At 39.6% G+C, this 19,565-nt stretch overlaps 1 protein-coding gene and 1 pseudogene across 2 annotated transcripts in view; one reads left to right on the top strand and one right to left on the bottom strand.

The window, feature by feature from the left end:
* Positions 1 to 5,090: 5,090 nt before the first annotated feature.
* msh3 (mutS homolog 3) overlaps positions 5,091 to 19,565 on the top strand; it is a 177,237-nt gene continuing 162,762 nt past the window's right edge. The window contains exon 1 of the mRNA XM_087137219.1: positions 5,091 to 5,436. Coding sequence (XP_086993345.1) covers positions 5,251 to 5,436 — 186 coding nt within the window. The 5' untranslated portion in view covers positions 5,091 to 5,250. The remainder of the gene's footprint in view (positions 5,437 to 19,565) is intronic.
* Positions 6,456 to 17,840, bottom strand: LOC110990126 (uncharacterized; annotated as a pseudogene). Its single transcript, XR_015425352.1, has 3 exons — positions 13,257 to 17,840; positions 12,626 to 12,694; positions 6,456 to 11,271 (listed from the first exon to the last, which is right to left on the bottom strand). The product of XR_015425352.1 is annotated as an uncharacterized LOC110990126 (transcript).

The following is a 19,565-nucleotide window of genomic DNA, read 5'->3' as shown; positions in this document are numbered from 1 at the left end:
AACGCCCAACGAATGCCTCTTGATCTTCTTTATTTTGGACGTTAATAATTGCAGTTTAACCGCTAAATATTTTGGGAGTGGAATATAGGTCGCTCCGACTGGATTATATTTCACCCATTGATATAAAACGCGACTACTTTTTCAAAAATCCTACCCGAGCCACGCTGCTCGTGAGCTTACACGTCTTCTTTATGTTTTGCAATTTGCTGACTTAACGCTTCTTTAATTTCATTTTTAGAAAAGACCGCATTATTTTTACTCGTAAATGTGAAAACGCCGATTTTAGTTTCTGTTCCTGGTTTTCCATTTTGAACTGAACCTTGATTGCCGTTTGTAATTTGTATGAGCCGATTTCCTTAAACTCGGCTAGTGCCTTGTATTCGATATACTTTCTGTAAAAAATAAAAAAAGTGAATTAAATCATCTGCATAGAAATTAGGTATCAGTTCCCAATTTCTATAATTGCCCCCGGATCGCCTGATTCTCCGGATGTCTACTTCTTCAATCGCTTGCGGCTTAATGTACGCTTTTATGTACGCGGTGATCAAGTCTGCTCGCAAAATTTTTCCTTTTGAACCCGTAGCCGTGAATTTTATGTTGTTATTTCGAACTGTCTGTAAGAGTTGATGATATGACTGGCGAGTGAGATTTCTAAATTGCTGTTCTGGCCTACATAAAAGTGTAGCCGAACGGGGGCGGTAACTTAATTTCAACAAGAAAGTTCAACCGAAGTACAAAGAGGAATTATGGCCGAAGGTCAGGCTCCGGTATCCACACTGACTTTATTCCACGGTAAAACTGTAACAAAATACAAGAAAGCCTTCACAACTCTTGTAAACATCACAAGGTGCATCTAAAGAGCAATAGAGAAACAGTTAAACAACTGAACGTGTATCTACAGATTTCAATGAGTCATGGGAATAAGCAATGTGCTTAAAACTGGGATCGTTCCATCTTAACAATGACTCCTAAAGACTCCTAAACTACTGCTGTACATTTTTCCCAGCAGTAGTTTAGGAGTCTTTAGGAGTCCTCAACTTTCTCGGGCACTTAGGACCATTTTTCAACCGTAGTTTTCAGCCCTTCTGCCCTCATATGAAAGCTCAAAAACCCAGGGAGTTGATCCTGGCAACGATTTACACAATCTCACCATTTGGGGGGGGCCAAACAGTCTCCTTTTTCAAAAGATACTGTGGGAGGAACTTTTAATGCTAATGAATTTTTCAAGATGTATTTTTGCGTTGGGAGATGTTAATTTTATACAACAGGTTTTGCCCTTACCCAACGTATATTAATAAGCACTGTATGCTCAACGCAAAAATACATCTTGAAAATAGTTCGCAGTACCCGCTGCTTCATTTGACTCGGACCGGCCAGCCGACCCCGGCAAGCTCGGTGGTCGAGTGGTTAAGACATCTGCACTAGTAAGCAGGAGGTCGTGGGTTCGAGTCCCACCCGAGTAAGCTTGTGAGGTTTTTTCCGCAAGCTCTCGGACAAGCACTGAGCATACAGTGCTTATTAATATACGTTATACCTGTTGTATAAAATGCAAATGAACTAGTCAGAAATTCTCACTTGAATTAGTGGTCTGCACCCATAGGCGCCATTCTGGTTGGACTACGACTGCGCAGTGCATTACTGGACCGAGCCCAGTCTAATGTGACTTTCTTCGTTTTCATGGGGGTCCAGCGCTAAACGGGTATATATCACTTGTCGCTGAAATTGTGGGTAACAGGTGATCCCAGAAGAGAAGAAACCGCAGGAGTGAGAGTATCAATCAGCTGACCCCGAATTGGACAGGGCCAAGTTGCATAGGTTTATGTGCACTGGCCTATACACTGGCCACTGCATGATCTCTATATCAGTGGCACTGGCACAGTGGTCTGCTTGCCTCATCCATTCATAATTAGGGTGCACCAGTGAATGATATTATGGGAGAAATACTTTTATTTTCTTGTTTAAGCATATTACTTTCTGTTTCATGCGTGTGTCATTATTACCCCTGTAGGCCTATTCTAGTTAGGTTCAGGAGATGAACTGTTAGTGTTTTGACATTGACAAAGCAATAAAAGGCATGCGATCATGTTCTATTGTACACATTTACTAGTGACACCAACAGTGCGAAAGTTGCAAAGCAAATAAGGTAATCCTCACTAAATCCCCCGGTGTCAGCGTTTTCATTCCTGGCTATACAAAACATGCAACATGCTTTAATTCCCAAAAAATTGAGTAAAGTTAGTTCTTTAGTTTGGGCGTTCTAATGCTTCATTGTGGTTGACATAAAACCTCATATTCATGGGAAATCAAACCCGTTCGTTTTTAGAGATACATGTAAATAGTTTTCCCAGTTAATTAAATAAACACAAATTCTCAAAAATGACAGAAAGTGTGTATCACATACAATCAACACAGACACAGTTTAAGGGAGGCTGCGACTTGCAAGGTCCCCATGTTACCACAGTCTCAATTTTTCCGCGTCCTTATGTTTGCCAGTCCCTATGTTCTCTGATCCCTGTTTGTCTTTTTTTTCTCCAGTAGAGCTGGAACAAGATCCGGGGGAACTTGAAATAGCCCCCCTCCACCGGGAAACTGCCAATAGGAAGCCTATATTTTTGGCTTAACTTAACATAAGTGACTATGGCGTGCCATGGTACTCTAAAAAAAATTTAGGAGGTTGTGGGTGAAAATGTAATGAATTAAAAAAAAAAAGAATAAATGACTCTGTTACTGTTTCACGATGGTACACAACGTGGGCATACAAAAATTACTATGTCCACACTTGTAATCCCAAGTCCGGGTTAATGGGGTGAACAGATAAATGCAGTTTTTGTGGAATAATATTTTTGGACATTTTTGCATACCATGAATGCGCGCAGGAGTGGTGAAACTTAAAGGTTCATGAGTCCGTCCAGGAAAGATTACTGAAGATATTTGATGTTTCACATCGGCCATTAGACTTAAATTTCAGTCTGTATAAATGTAGTGCGTCTGTTTAAGGACTGAGGGCAGAAGTAAATGAGATCGGGTCTTTGTGTCACTTTACAGTAAAATATTTGTGTAAATTCCTCACCAAGCAAATGCATAGAGCGGATCAACCTTGACACCGGCATGGATATCTTTAGTGAGGCGGTGCATTACGAGACGCTGTTCCACTTTTCATTTTGTTGAGAACATGGGTTGATCACTGGCATCGGTAACATTTTGCACAAGATATGATGTTGGCATTTATGCTACGAACAACACAAGCATGTATGGTGGTTTCTCAGCTTTGAATCCTTAGCAGCCCGGCCAGCCGGGCCGACCAAACTTCCATGCATATCTGTTGTCAGCACAGTATTTTCTCAACTTTTGCGTTTGCAGTAAATTCTTCATGGTTTTGAATACACTAGGCCTATTCAAAAGAATTAGAGGAACAAGAGAACAGAATGTTTTTGTCATTGTCTATATGGCTGGGCTACCATTTCGGAACAAGAGGCATTAAACTTATGTGAAATTCATTCAGGTGTTGTCAATCGGTTCTAAAACAATATACTCAACAATGTTGGTGCAATCATGCGTGTCATTCTGTTCTCTTGTTCCTTAAATTCTTTTGAGTAGTGTATTATGTATTCAGTTGAGCTTCACTGTACTGTAAATTACCCCCACCGTACAAATGACTAGGGTGGAGAAACAGGGAGGACTTATGTGAGAGCGCATTCTTGCTCCAGTTTTGATCCTCTCAGACAATTCCGTTATGATTGGAAAAGTGGTCAAATTGAGCCCATTTTCTCTTTATGTTTGAAACAGCCGAGGAAAGGAAAACAATTGAACTTATAAGAAGTAATGCTGTTTTCGAATACACAAGAAATATTACATCTTGACCATCCAAACTGCACTGTATATTGGCCATGAATTATTGCGGAATTTCATGCAAGTGGTCACACAATGACAAGTACCCACATGTACATGTGCAGGTACATGTACAGTACATGTGCTTGTACATGTACATATGTACGTATGTACAGGACGTCAAGGTGAAGCTACATGTACAGTGTACATTTAGTTGCTGTACATACATGTACATGTACGTTGATCACTCACAGTTCACTACCGCACTCTCCTGTCTGCAGCCAGGCCACGCTGTAACCACTCAGTGCCTACTGCAGACAAACCACACCGCCGTAAATCAGACCTAAAAGTGTACACACATGGCCGTGTACTGATTGAAGCCATTATATCGTGGGTCGTTTACCACTAGAAAGCCACATTAGACTGGGCTCGGTCCAGTAATGCCATGTTAATGCGCAGGCGCCGCGACAGACAGGCACGCACGCACATGAACGTTCACACCACGGACGTGTATAATAAAATCTGGACTCGCAATGCCCTTAATCAGCTTATAGAGTCATTGAATCCACTCGCAGCCATTTTACCGAGCCGAATACAAAGCTTTCCTGGTAATGCCCGCCTTTGTTCTTCCTGACGTCAATAGTAGGGAGCCAACCCACGCCTTTGTATTCGGCTCGGTAAAATGGCCGCTGGTTGGCTTCTTTTTCATACAAAGGCGTTGCAAGTCCAGGTTTTTTTTATATACGTCCGTGGTTCACACTCGAATGGCGCCCAAGGTGATAACACCTTTATGGGTGCACTGAGTCACTGAGGCCTCTCAAACAAAAAACAATGTGTTGTTTGGTCCTTCGGGTTTCATTTGATTTTCAATTTTTAGTAGGTTAACCAATGAATTTTTTATTTATCCGCCCAAAACGAACTCACCCCCCAAAAAGTGAATGTTGTCAAGCCCTCCCAGCGGCCATTTTTCAAATGACATCCCTCACCTTCCGTGGGCTCTTCTGACTAATTTTCAATCCCATTTTTGTCTGCTTTGCCCCCAGATGGGTGCCCCTGAATCTACAGAGATGATCCTGGGCCATACTGACACAATCCTACCATTTCTTGGCCCAAACAGACCCCTCTTTTTGAAACAATCTCTGGGAGTACTTTTTGTGCGCCTGCGCCTGGCGGAGCCTCCTGAAATTGGGACACTGCACCCTTTAGTCCGAATTACCCATCTTGCGCCGCTAGGCGGCGCTATATAATCTTTCGTTAGCACAGTACAGCAGAAGATATGGAGTTCAGGCCTGCCAGCTACGTAAACACGCAAGTTCTTTTCCGATTACGCCGCTGGATCGCTAGGTAGGCGAATGAGGAGAGCCCAAGGGGATACAGTGAACGCTTTTCAATTTGCCGAATCTGAATCTTTCAAAGTTGAACATGCAGAAGAAAAATCCCAATGATGCCAAATCCGTGAGTCTACCACCGAAAAAGCAAGTGCCAATTTCTCGCTTCTTTTCACCTGTGAGTGTGAAACTGCAGCGCCCGTCCCAAAATGTCAACAGCGACTCTGGACATTACGGAAGGCATGGACATGATGGAAGAGGTGACCTGAAATTCTCTGAGGTAAGGTTACGTTGGCCATATATAGTCTCATACAGAAAGGACACAGGCCTACTCCATCCATCCATCCATCCATACATACATACATACATACATACATACATACAGACATACATACATACATACATACATACATACATACATACATACATACATACATACATACATACAAACTGTACAAGCCTTCTGACCCCACCTGTAGTCCACAGCCAAACAGTGGACTTCTATACACCGACCTTCTCGTCACGCCTGCAAACGTGGACGTGTGTGTATTTGACTATCCAACTGCGTAATTTTTTTTGAAAGACACATTTAATGAGATTCATCTTCAATGGTGGACATGTGTTTTAAGAAAAAAAGCCAGTAAAGGTCGACTTGTACCTTAACTACCAGTACAGTTAAAACGCCTGTTAAAATATCGAACAGTAGTCCACATCCAAACCGTGGACTTCAATACACCCACCTTCTCGTCACGCCTGCAAATGTGGACCATCTGTGTATTTGACTATGCAACTGCGAACAATTTTTGAAAGTCACCTTTAATGTGATTACCTTCAATGGCAGATGTGTTTCTTTTTTATCTCTACAATCAAGTATTTCATTATAAAAAGCCGAGACAGGTTGACCTGTAACAACTGTACTATTATAATGGCTATTACAGTAACGTAAAGTAGTCCACATTGAAGTTCGTTATCAACTCACATGGAAAGATGCAAATGTATTAGTTGACTTTGAAGGCTATTATAAATGACAATTTTTTTTTTCAAAAATCCATGCATAGCGGACATTTGCAACCGAAGTCCACTATGGTATAGTTGAATACATAACCGCTCACAAAGGTTCACATTTGAATGCATTTTAGGGGTGCGTAATGTCTGATGTTTAAAGGGTCCACTTTTGCATATGGGAATGAAGGGCGTGTTTGTCAAGTTTTTGATGGAAGAGGTAAATTTATGGGTTATTTCATAGATGATTAAAATAGCAAAGAAAAATTTGTTATGTTACGTTTAGGAAGAAGGGGTCTACTTTGGTCGGTACATGTCATAATAAAAGTACATGTACTCCTCTGCATGAATAAAGACGTCCACAAGCTGGTTCACAGTCAAAAAGTTTGAGGATAAGCATTCGCCAAATTGTGAATTGAAGAAAGTCATAAAGCCCCTGTTTAAACAAGATAATTGCAGTCAAAAAACACCTAAAACAATGTAGTATCAAAACTATTGATTCTTTTATTTTTTTCATTTGTCATTTTCACCTAAAAACTAACCCATCCAAGTTTCCAAAAGTGAATAAATCTAACAGTATTTTACCTTTTTCGTGTGTTTATGCTATTGTCATACATGTACCGGTATGTCCACAAAATTCGATGGATCATCAGATGATAATTTATTTAACAGGCTATGGGAAAATATTTAGTAAAATCCAGAGTTACCTCCATTAAGGAGAAGTGCTCTTGACTCCATGTCAAAATAGTGTGTGTAACCCTTTATACATGTGTACTTCTTAAAAGTAATGCGAGTTTGGCAAGTCCAGCAGCTATGAAATTAAAGCAATTATAATCTTGAAGGTCATATGTCAACTTCCAAAAACAACCATAGGTATACTATTTCAAACTACAACTTCAAACGCGAATACCAATTTAAACATCAACTGAATGTACAACTTATCCACTTTTTAAATCCATCAAAATCTGAAAAGAAAATCTCTCTCCACGAAAGAGGACACTTTATGGTATCACTTTAACGTTTCCTTGGAAACCAAAGAAAAACTAAAAATACTTTCTCTCCAAAGTGAGGATACTGGTATTTCAGGTTAAATGGTGTTTCTCTGTTGGCAGTGCGAAGCTGGAATGCTTTTAGACAAGAGCAAAGAAGTCATCTGAAACGTTACTTTTCTCAAATCAATATCACAATAATGTTACAACCGTAGACCCCCTAACAAATTACAACCGTTCCCCATGCGTGTTCCTCAGCAAGGTGAAAAATTATTCCTTAAAAGCTCTCAAACTAAAGTACTTTACTACTGATGTTCCAGATGTGTTCCGTCACGCGACATTTCAAATTACTCAAATACAAGCCCTCGAACAGTTCCTGTGATCAAACTGTGATGTTCATTTCCTCACCTCTGTAACAGACAATAAATCTGTTCTGGTCTGCCTTTGAAGGCAAACATATTGAACTACTTCAGAATAAAGGTACATCAGTGGGAGGAATTAGTTATTTCCTTCAAACTAACTGATAGAACTAATTATTATGTGCAGAATCCGATGGAGCACACTAAGTGATTTTTATTGAATAGGCTATGGAAAATGCTTAGTAAAACGCAGAGTTCTACAGTAACCTCAATTAATAGGGAAAGCCATAGCGTCATATTCTATACATGTGCAGTGTTCTATGGGTACACATTTTAAGCAGATGTGGTCTCAACATCATGACTAGCTTAGGGTGTGCAACCTTTATATTTCTTAAAAGTAATCAAGAGTTTCCCAAGTACACAGCAGCTATGAAATTAAAGCAATTATAATCTTAAAAGTCATCTTTACACATTGAGAAATAACCATGTGTGTACTATTTCAAACTACAACTTCGAACTCGAAAACGAATTTAAAAATGAATTACACGTAATAACAATGATGGGACATTCACTTTCTAAATCCATCAAAATCTGCAAAAGGAAAAAACTGCAATAAGGGAGGTGTCAAGGAATGCGCCTGCCCTTGGAAACCAAAGAAACACTTAAAATTTTCCCCACAAAAGAGGATACTGGCGTTTCGGAGTTAATATGATTTCTCCAATGTTTACTTGGTGGTGCGAAGCTGAAATGCTTTTAGACAAAGCATGGAAGTCACCTAAAAACATTTTATTTTCTCATATCAACATCACAATAACATTACAATCATAGACCCCCCCCACAAATTACAACCGTTCCCCTGTGCACGTTCCTCAGCAAGGTGAAAAATTATTCCTTGGAACTCTCACGCAAAACTCCTTTACTACTGATGAACTTGAGTTTCATGTCAAATTCCTGATGTGACCTGCCAGGCAATACAATGTATAGTGCAACACATTTCTAATTACTCCAATACAAAACCCCGGAACAGCAATTCCTGCGATCAAAACCAACATTAACGTTCACTTTGTCACCTCAGTAAAGGGCAATAAATCTGTTCTGATCTGCCTTTGAAGGCAAAAATATTAAATTCAGAATGCATGTGTATCAAACTCCACCACCACCTCCTTAATAGATGTATAAAGGTAGTGAGAGGAATTATTTACTTGTCATTTTCTTAGAGCAAGTTGCAATGTACAGAATCCAGTGGAGCACACCAGGTGATGTTTTATTTAATAGGCTATGGAAAATGCTTAGTAGAACCCAGAGTTCTACGGTAACCTCAATTAATAGTGAAAGCCATAACATCATTCTGTCTACATGTGCAGTGTTCTATGAGTAAACTCATTTTAACTGGAGAAGTGCTCTTGACTCCATGTCAAAATAGTGTGTGTAACCCTTTATACATGTGTACTTCTTAAAAGTAATGCAAGTTTGGCAAGTCCAGCAGCTATGAAATTAAAGCAATTATAATCTTGAATGTCATATGTCAACTTTCAAAAACAACCATAGGTATACTATTTCAAACTACAACTTCTAACTCGAATTCCAATTTAAACATCAACTGAACAATGATGGGACTTATCCACTTTTTAAATCCATCAAAATTTGCTAAAGGAAAAAGCTGTTATAAAGGAGATACGTAAGAATGTGCCCACCTCTGGAAAAGAAAATCTCTCTCCACAAAAGAGGACACACATCTCCAATGACGCTTCTTTGGAAACCAAAGAAAAACTAAAGAATTCAAGCATTTCAGGTTTAATGACATTTCTCCATTGGCAGTGCGAAGCTGGAATGCTTTAGACAAAGCAGGGAAGTCATCTAAACCAATTAATTTTCTCAAATCAATATCAAAACAATGTGCAATTACAACCGTTCCACGTACATGATACTCTGCAAGGTGAAAATTATTTCTTTGAACTCTCTCACTAAAGTACTTTATTACTGACGAACTTCAGTTCATGACAAAATCCAGATGTGGTCTGCCAGGGAATTCAGTGTTTACTTGTCGCACGGCATTTCGAATTACAATTTACTGTTATACAAGCCCTTCAGTTCTGAACAGCAATTCCTGTGATCAAAACTCAACTTTAATGTTCACTTTGTGACCTTGGTAACTGATAATAAATCTGTTATGGTCTGCCGTTGAAGCCAAAATATTGCACTAATTGAGTATAACTTAAACTCCAACACCTCCTGTAGATGTACAAATGTAGTGACAGGATTCATTTCTTAAACTACACATATAGTTGGGAGAAAAACTAGTTACAATGTATATTTTTCCACTGCAAGTTTTAATTCAAAAATCTACGAAAAAAAAATCCGCAAAACTTAACAGTGTCATTTTATCTGCAAAGAAAATGTAACTTAAAATCACTTCACGTCGGTTGGTAATTCTCAACGAACACCCCGCCGGTCACTTTGGTTATTTTCCAAGATTGGGTGTAATTCGTTATACACCGTACTTTCCTACAGTGTAAACTCTACGGGCAAAAATGCATTGAGGCATAACAATGCTCCATTGTTGGATTATGTAACTGCTCGGGAGCATTTCTCAGCCCCGCCTCAGTGGTGTATAGTACTGTTGGCTGCATAACATGCTCCTCGGTCGGCATTCAGCGAAAGCCTCTTGGTGATGGAAAGCTTGACCTATGGAATTGACACCCATCTGATACCAACTGGCTCAGATAGACTTAAACAATGCACTTTATATGACAAAACAGGAATTGCTGCCGCTAATAGTTTATGGAGTCTAATAGTGGTCAAGGCACGATACCCCAAACCGGGTACACCCGGCTGGCTGTCAAGATGTCAAGTCCCCAATTTCGAGGACACCCGGCACGAAGTGGTTAATTTGAACTCAAAACCCAAGAATCTTGGTACGTGTATCTTCAAAAACACATACGTACATGTATACACTAAGCCTGTTTAAAAATAATCCAAGGAAGTATCATTTACAGTAATTTTGGATACATTACAAAATGCCTCTTGTACTCTTTTAAGTCAGTTACATGGCAAATCACACTTACGCTGATGGTTGATTCTTTCAATTTGCATGACTGTACCATCTCTGCATCTTTATATTATCTTAAAACAAAATAGTGGCATTCCAAATGCAAAACCTGTCCACATACGGAAAAGGACTTACAAAAACGATATGAAATTGGTGTTCAATCCCACTTCAGTCAAAATAAAAAGGTCTTCTGCACCTTTTGTGACTTTCTACACATAACAGTATCAAATCAAGAGCATCCTCTTGACCAATCCCCTCTTGTAAAACCCATTTCACTATGCACAGCTTTATAGTTTACATTATCAATGGAGAGTATACTAGATTGTTTACGTCTCTGTTGATGATCAAGAACACATTTATTTTTTCAAAGTTTCATATAATTACCTACAATGGAAAGAGAAGCTGGACCAAAAAGGTAAAGAAAATTAAGGCTGAAAACATGGCCTGCTAAAAAGCCTTATACACTTATAATTTCTGCAGAAAACCCAGTGGGTCCTTTTTCTTGATTTGATTCCTCACAAAGTCCTTGATGTTTCGCCATGTACGATCCTTGAAGACATGTGGAGCTGCTCTCATTGCATTAGTGATCGGCCCCTTTCCTGGTACTTGTCGTGTTCTCAGAAACATCCCTAAGTGGTTATTGACAGCCACTTTCTCAGCAACACTCCACATCTTCTTTGTCTGGCATGTACTGCTGCCTTTCTTCATAGGTACATCTGTATCATATTAAGAAAACCATGATAAACTTTCAACAAACTTGGGTTAGGGAGTTTGTGTAGAGACAATTGATGCAAAATCATAAGGAACTCCATGTCAGCAGTCTAGAGGCAGATCTTGACAGGGTGGGGTGTGTTGCAACAACCGCAAGAAAAAGTCAAATGCTAAACAAATTATGGAAAGAATTCCACATACAAAGTTCACTTGTTTTCCTCTTCAGTGACTGATTAGCCTCCAAATCAAATACATGCCATAAAAGTCTATTTTAGCAGTGAAAAGATAGAAGTATTTTCAATGAAGACACTTACAATTTCTCAGACCAGTCTCATAGGGTTTGTGCACTGCGTATAAAGTGAACTTCGTATATGGAATTCTTTCCTAAATTATTTCTGGAAGATCAAATACAAGGTGTGCCGAACACACAGAAAACTGCACAGCTCGTATAAAAGATACTGTCAGTGGACTGTAGTATGCTACCAGACTACTCTCTAAGTGTCTTCAGTGAAAATATTTGTATTTTCTTTTTTTAATACTGCTAATATTGACATTGATGACATTTAATTGATCCCTGGATGGTGGATTTAGGAGGGAAGTTAGTAAATTTCTTTAGTGAAAATCTTTCCAAAAACAATAACTATGAAGTTTCCACAATTTTTCCATATCCTTCAACCCTCCTCTGCAAATTTTGGAATTTGTCAGAATGAAGCTTAATAGCAAAAATGAGTGGCACAAGTAATAAATACAGGGCACAAAAGGGCCAGTTGAATGAATTTAGAACAACATTTTTTGCAATGCTCAAGGAATTATTTTCTCAGTCTAAAGACAGTGGCAGCTAGTGAGTTTTAAATGCTTGGAGGACCAAACTCAGGAAACAGACAAACTGCAAGATCTCACATTTTTACGTTGCGACAAGCCATTCAAGTTAATTGTTCAATTTTTTTAATAAACCATCCATGATCAAATTTATTAATTAAATATTGAATACATATCATCCTATCTGCTCATGATCAGAAAGTTGCTTCTAAGTTGGGATTTTTATGGAAGTAAAATGACGCTGTATGTCTTTTGAAAAAATAAAGAACAAGGTCTGAGTTGACAACAAATCTATTTAATTGCATGATATGCAATCATTGAGTAACTGTACTGATACTATCCTCATTTTGAATACTGCATTTGTAAACAAGTCTGTTTACTATATGTGTGCTTGTCTGTAAATAAACAAAATGCAACTATTAACCAACAATGTATTCCAATGCATAATGAATTGTTCACATATTTTATTGAAAAAGTGCAAAAATAGCTTTTGAATAAACTGCTTCTTGAATAGATTTCTGTCTGGTAACTTTAACTGACCTTCCTCCTCTCTCATGACTGCATGTTCGGATTCATTGGCCTCACTGTCAGAACTGCACTCTGAGCACTCTGTTCAAGACATAGGCAATAGGTATTCAGTATGAAGTAAATGGAGCTGCTTCATCACTTGCACTATAATGACAGTTTATTGATGGCATTAAACTGATGACAGACAAGCATGGGAGTTTTTCCTACCAACACGCAGATTTGTCATGGATGTACAGTTTACTCGAGAGTATTTGCACAAGATAGAAAACGAAGAAATTTGCAATGTACTAAAGCATACTGTAGTTGTATCAGAGCTGACTGAAAGAGAGATCTGTCGCCAATCATGATCAGCTGATTGGTTCAAAATTTACTGAATATAAAGGGGATGGTCAAAAGAATTTTCATTCAGGGCTCTTCCTACTTCCTTTGTGGGTTTCCTTACTGCAGCCCCTAAGGGAAAACTACGAGAAGGTACAACATTGCATAGGAACCCATATGCTTGTAATTCTAATGATTTTTTTTGGTTTCTTTATAATCAATGTGGTTGGTAAAACTGTTCCAAAAAAGGGGGGGGGGGTAATTAAATTTCTGACTTTAAACTGGCTCATTAAGCAATTTTTTTAGCCAAGGAAACTTGAAGTACCTTCATCCGGTTCCAACTCGACATCCCTCAGGCTCTTCCCAGCTAGACCTCCACGCTCCATCTTAACAAGTTTGACAGTTTTGCAACTTGAAGGGTGGATTCTGGGAGGCGGTAGTACTCACGATGTGTTCTTATATCATGGCCCAAAAAGCTTGCAAGTATATCCAGTTCATTTTCTTGCAGGTTCATTATTTGTGAAACTGTTGCAATGTGCTTTCTGAGTCTGGTTGCACGATGGTATTCAGGATTTTTGGCCCGGCAGTTTGATGCATGCTCTCGAAGTGTGTCTGTTCCCCGAAGATGCCCATTACCATCCGGGGTGCCAAACAAGTAGACATTCTTGTCATCTAGACCTGCATCCTTCCTTCTTTCCATTAAGGTGTCAAGGGATGCCTTAATCTTGGATGTGAAGAGTACTACAACTGTACGAGAACGTTTTCCAATGATCTCTACCCTCCAAAGCACCTTACATAGAGCCTTTTCCATTACAGACAGGGCACCATCAACAACGCATGTCTCCCCACTGGCACACTTACTGTAGTCTTCAACAGTCATTTTTGAAACCTCGCCAGGTCGTTTACGATTGAAACAATCACTTGTGAAAAGAGTATCTCTGCTAATTTCACCCATGCTTTCTTAACTCCAACTGTAGCCCTCTGCAGCTCTTCAAATTTCATCTTTGCTTCTTCTTGCAGGTATTTGGATAGTTAACTACTTCTTCCAGTGTTCTCAGAGCATGGTGGCTTACCTCTGCTTCCCAGTGCAAGCTGTATAACTCTGTTACAGCTTTGCATTTCTTCTCAAGAACTTCATTGCTGGTCATGAGAGCTTCTCCTCTTAGAATCTCTGCACAAGCCTTAAGACTGTGTCCTATTTTAAGGGCCAGACTTGGAGTGGTGTACAGATTGCTTTCCCCACTGAATCCTGCAGCTTGTTTTGTTGCCTGGATGACTTCCTTGAACTTCTTTGGGCGAATGAGGTCTTCCATTTGAGCATTAGGCTGTTCAGCTAGATGCCTATATTCCAAGACCATCCTTGCCACTTCATGTAACCGCTGCCTTATATAACCTTCTTGATCTTTGGTGTGCCCGTGCTTCAAAGTCAGCTTATCTCCAAACATTTTTATGAGTCTGTCAGACTTGATTAGCCTTGTTATGTCATCATTCTTCATGTTGGCCAAGATTTCGTTTGTTCTTTTACTCACTCCAGGTGTTGCCGGCAACATCATTCTGCTTGCCTTTGAAAGACCAAACCGTTTTTTCTTTCTGCAAGGTTCTTCAGAAACATCTGAATTTTCAGGTGTTTGGCTACACTTATGCTTCCATAAGTCACTTTTGGCAAAATAGCCAAAGCAACTGGGGCAAGGCAAATAATCATGAGCATTAGCCATGAATGAGGGTCTAGATATGACTATGATTGTGCCTCTTCCTTCCTGTAGCACTTTCCCATTGTGAAGGAAGTTGCCATAGATTCTCATCAAAGTCAGTTGTTTCGAACGTTGTACAGGATCTTTAGTTTCGAGCCACCTTTAGACCTGAGGTTCATCTTTGTGTTCTGGGGAGGCCAAATGACGTGGCAACTTCTTCTGTGGTCTCAAACAGAAAGGGCAATACTGAGGCTTGTCCCACCTTCGCTTACCATCTGTGTTTGAAGTACCAAAGACCTTGAGATCTGATTTTTCACTTGAGCTGGAGACCTCAGGATGTTGATTAACTGCAGAAGATTTGACATTCTTATTTGCCTCTTGCAAACTGGTTGTTTCAGTTTCAGACTCAGTTTCATTTTCACTGTCAGGCAAGTAATCAGTGTCATCTTTGGCACTACAATCTTCAGATTCACTTGTAACATGCATGTTCTGCTGAATAATTTGCTTTCTGGCAGTAAGATCACGATAGGCATATTCTCTTTTGCCTCTTGCCAGGCAGCGACCAGGAATGAGGTCAGCTCCATTTTCCTCATCTGTAGACTCTGAAACATATGAATCAGAAGGTTCATTTCTTGATCTTTATCAGAAATTCTGCTTCTTTGAAATGCCTCTACACTAGATCCTACAGCAACATCAGAAGATGACTCAACAAGTTGGCTGGATTTATGTGTTTTGCCTTTATGCAGCACATCCCAGCAGCTCACTGAGGGTGCCTGAATGCAGAGTTCTACAGCAGCATCAGACAACTCTACATGTTCAGCAGATTGGTTTTCATTGTCATCCTGATGGTTTGTTTCATGATCACCTGTAAGAACCTGTATGTCTGGGCAGGTAGAGGAGGGATATGAAAACTCAATATGGCTGGCAACTTGGTTGGGTATTTTGGTTTGAGCATTTTCCTTTAGGGGTCTTATGTTACCCAGCAGAGTAGCAGATGTGGCCTGAACTGGCTCCATACATGGGTCAGCTTTGTTGCATGTATATGTTTCAAAGAATTGCTGCTTGGAGCCGCCACAATCAACTGAAAGTGTCTGTATGCTCGGACAGTTACCAGATGGCTGAGCAAACTCAACAGCTTTTCTGCATTCAGGTGTTACCTTCTGACAGCTGGGACTTGATTGACTCACTGAATGTTCTTGTTTACATGTATTTACAGCAGCAACATGAGATGATTCAACAGCTTGTTTGAATTTATGCATTCTGTTGGCTTTTACCTTGGTGAATTGGTGACTTGCCAAGGATGCCTCTTGAGCAGCTTGCCTGGATTTACATGTTTGCACTTTTTCACCTTTCTGACGGAAACATGTTTTATTGGATGACCGTTTCTGTATATTCACAAGAAGACCTGCTGCAGCAAGTCATTGGTCACTGAGAGCTGGACTTGATTCAAGTCCAAGGCATCGAGGATGGTCAGGTGAAGTTGCAACCTTGCCACGATCTTCACATGCAATGTGAGAAGACTCTAGATGTCGGACACTTCCATTAGATGGACTTATGTCATCTTCTCTACTGGTACTTGAATTATGAGCTGAGGGTGCAGTTTCTGCAGCAGCCACATAAAATGACTTGCTATGTTCTAGTCTGGCAGATTGGCAGGTTTCATGTAATTTACCTGCTTTTTTCTTTTTTTGATGCAGACTAGTCTTACCTACAGCACTATGCGACCGACATGTAGCACGCCAGGTAGTTTGTCTGGATTTATGCCTTTTTTATCTTTAGTGGTGCCTATAGAACCAGACAAAGGCGTGTTCTGGTCCTGATGACGTGACTTTTTGGGTCGGTTGGCTTTAGATGTTTTCCGTGATTTGTCTCCCAGAATTGAATGATTAGCAGTTGTTATTTGCAGGCTCAAACCTGCACCAGAAGTGTAACAGGGAGGCAACTTGACATTCTGAGAAGCTTGGCTGCACTGCTTTGCTACATGCACATTGTCTTTTTGATGAAAACTAGATGAAGATTCTTGCATGGTAAAACCTGTGGAAGCAACGCAAGATGACTCAAAATATCTGGCTTCTTGACTGGATAGAAGTGCTTCATTGCCTTTGTGATAGGAATTTGAGTTACTAGCAGAGGCTAATGGAATTTCTACATTCACGGCAGAAGCCTGTGGTGAAACCTTTCTAGCAGCTTGGCTGAATGGGCAGGCATCACCATCTTTTCCATCATCAGGCACAGTTACGTTCTTGTTCAGATCAGAGGCAGTAGCCAAAGATGACTCGGTATGAGTTGAAGCCTGAATGGATGCCTGCACTTTTATCGCTTCTCCTTCAGGGTTTGAAGAATGAGCCACAGGTATATGCTTGCCAATATCTGTAGTTGCAACCAAAGATAACTTATTACCTGTTGTTGCTTAGTTGGACAGACACACTTCAATGTTTGTTGCCGTGGGACTTAAAGGTTCAGTTAAATGTATGATGAGCAAGTCCATGTTTGTACCAGCAGCCTCAGATGAATCAACATGCTGGGCAGTTGGACAACGCATACAGGGTTCTCTGTTTGACTGAATACAGAATAAAAATAGAAAAACTTAGTAATTTAGATGCAGCATTACATTCATGCAATCATTTACCCCCTTTCCCCCAAAATAAAATCAGATTGAAGTAAACTTACGTCATCTGTTATTTGTAAAAAATGTTTCCATATAGTAATGTTCCGGCTCCCTTTAGAAAGGCCTGACTTTACAAGGGACTCTAAGGTATGACCGATGGCTGCAGCTTTGAAGGTAACGTACATCTATGCATACTGTTTTCATGATAAAAGTATAGATTAGTGGATTGCATATTTAAATTGTTTTCCAGCATTCTTAGGTAACAGTCTTTAGAGCCCTGTCTTAATTTTCAATTTTGTTCACAGTAAACAAGACAGCTTGGCAGAGTGGCATGTGCCCTTGCAATTATTTCATAGATTTACGGAAAGCCCTGGGGTAGAGATACACGTACTGAAAAGGGTTCCAAAATGTACTTCAAACACGTACCTTGCGCCGAGGGAAATCATCCTCCCCATAGTTGTACCTTAGTTCAACACCTGGCTTGATGTCATTCAGTGCAAATAAAAACAGATGAGGCATGCCATTAAAAACCAGCCTTTTCATTTTACACTTCGGGTTTTTGTGATCATCGTTGATGTACCTCCCAAGGCAACCATCATCACTTGATGCATCAATCCTGTTACAAAGACAAATTATCCAGTGTCAACGTTTTATCTAAAAAAAGAAATTGGAAGCCAAAAAACCTGAAATTCACTTTCAGTTTGTTTTTCCTTGTTTCCCTTGCCAACAAGATTTAAATTATAAAACAACCTGAACTAGTTTGCTTTTATGTAATGGTGACCAACTCAGCTGAGGAAGTCAACAGGAGCTACACATGTTTGACAGCAAGCCATAAAGTTACTTTATGAGTATCTGCAGTTACAAGACCCTGAAGAAGCTGGAATAGGGTCAGCTAAAAGGGAAGCCAACGGCCTTTAAATGTACCTATATAATACGGTGAATTTCTAGTCATCAAAATGTATGTTTAACAAAATGTTTTGGGAAGATATTCATACATACAGGCATGTAACAAACAAAAAAGGGAACTTAAATTTTTTCAAGACTTTGTACAATGTTTTTCAATTCTTAATGGGAGAAATTTGACAAGAAAAACGTGGAAATCAGCTGATCTGAGGAAAAGTTGCATGCCTGTACATAATATGCAATATAAATATACACACAAAGTATTGTAGGTTTGACAATGATTTCTACAAATAGTACATGCATTTTGAAGATTTGTTTCCATATTTTGGATAGCAAAGAAACTACCTGAACAAATGTCAAAACCTTTACAAAACAGGTAAGGGCAAATTAGTCCAAATGACCGAGTTTGCCCCTGAGGGTATTGAAGGGAATTGACCGCAAGTTTACTTACTTGTAGTTCACACCATTGTGCTTGAAAAAAAATTCATAGCAATTTTCCAAGCTGTCTTCAGTCTGATGTGAAGCTATCGAGATCATTCCCCTGTATTCAAGGAGGAAGCTGCCCTTCTTGAAGCTCCTTATGGTGAAAAGGCCCCAACCTGGAAAAAAAATTAAATAGATTTGTGTATGATCTCCAACATTATTTTCGAAGAAAACAAACTGATTTATATGCACATTATACAATAATGCCAATGCCATTTGCTCAAACTCCAACATGACGTTTGGTTGGAACACTTGTACATGTTTGTAATTAAGGATAACTACTGCACAAGTAAACTCAAATAATTTGCACAGGCACAGAAATTTTTGCTGCTAGTAATTCAGAATTCAGAGGTCCACCCAATTAGTTTGTTGTATTCTGTGTGGTATCATGCATGGCATTTCTTCCTATGAGAGTACTCAGAGAGTAATGGTTTTGCATATAGTCTGGTATCAACCATTTGCATGTCTTTCCACAAGGGCCCACAGAGCGATGGTCCTCTATGTACTGATATCACACTACCATTTCTTTCTACAAGGGTCCACACAATGATGGTGCTAATCCTAACAGCATCACACTTATTGGCATGTCTTTCTAGAAGGATCCACACTGACCGTGCCAATTCTACTTGAATCACTTGGAATGTCTTACTACAAGAGTCCACACAGTAATGCTACTGTACCTACTAGTATGACACTGTTTTTCTACAAGGGTCACCACAAGTACAGTGGTGGCACTGTACCTACACTGTACTGGTATAACACTTGATGATTTTTTTTACAAGGACCCACATAGTGATGGTGCTATACCTACTGGTATGACACTGTTTTTCTACAAGGGTCCACACGGTGATGGTGCTGTACCTACTGGTATGACTAACTGGTTTGTTTTTCTACAAGGGACCACACAATGACGCATGTTATACAGACTAGTATGACACTGATTTGAATT

Source organism: Acanthaster planci, linkage group LG05 (assembly GCF_054643075.1).
Source record: "Acanthaster planci isolate LZ-2023a linkage group LG05, COTS_SCS, whole genome shotgun sequence".
Taxonomy (NCBI): domain Eukaryota; kingdom Metazoa; phylum Echinodermata; class Asteroidea; order Valvatida; family Acanthasteridae; genus Acanthaster; species Acanthaster planci.
This window is presented reverse-complemented; position numbering and strand designations above follow the sequence as displayed.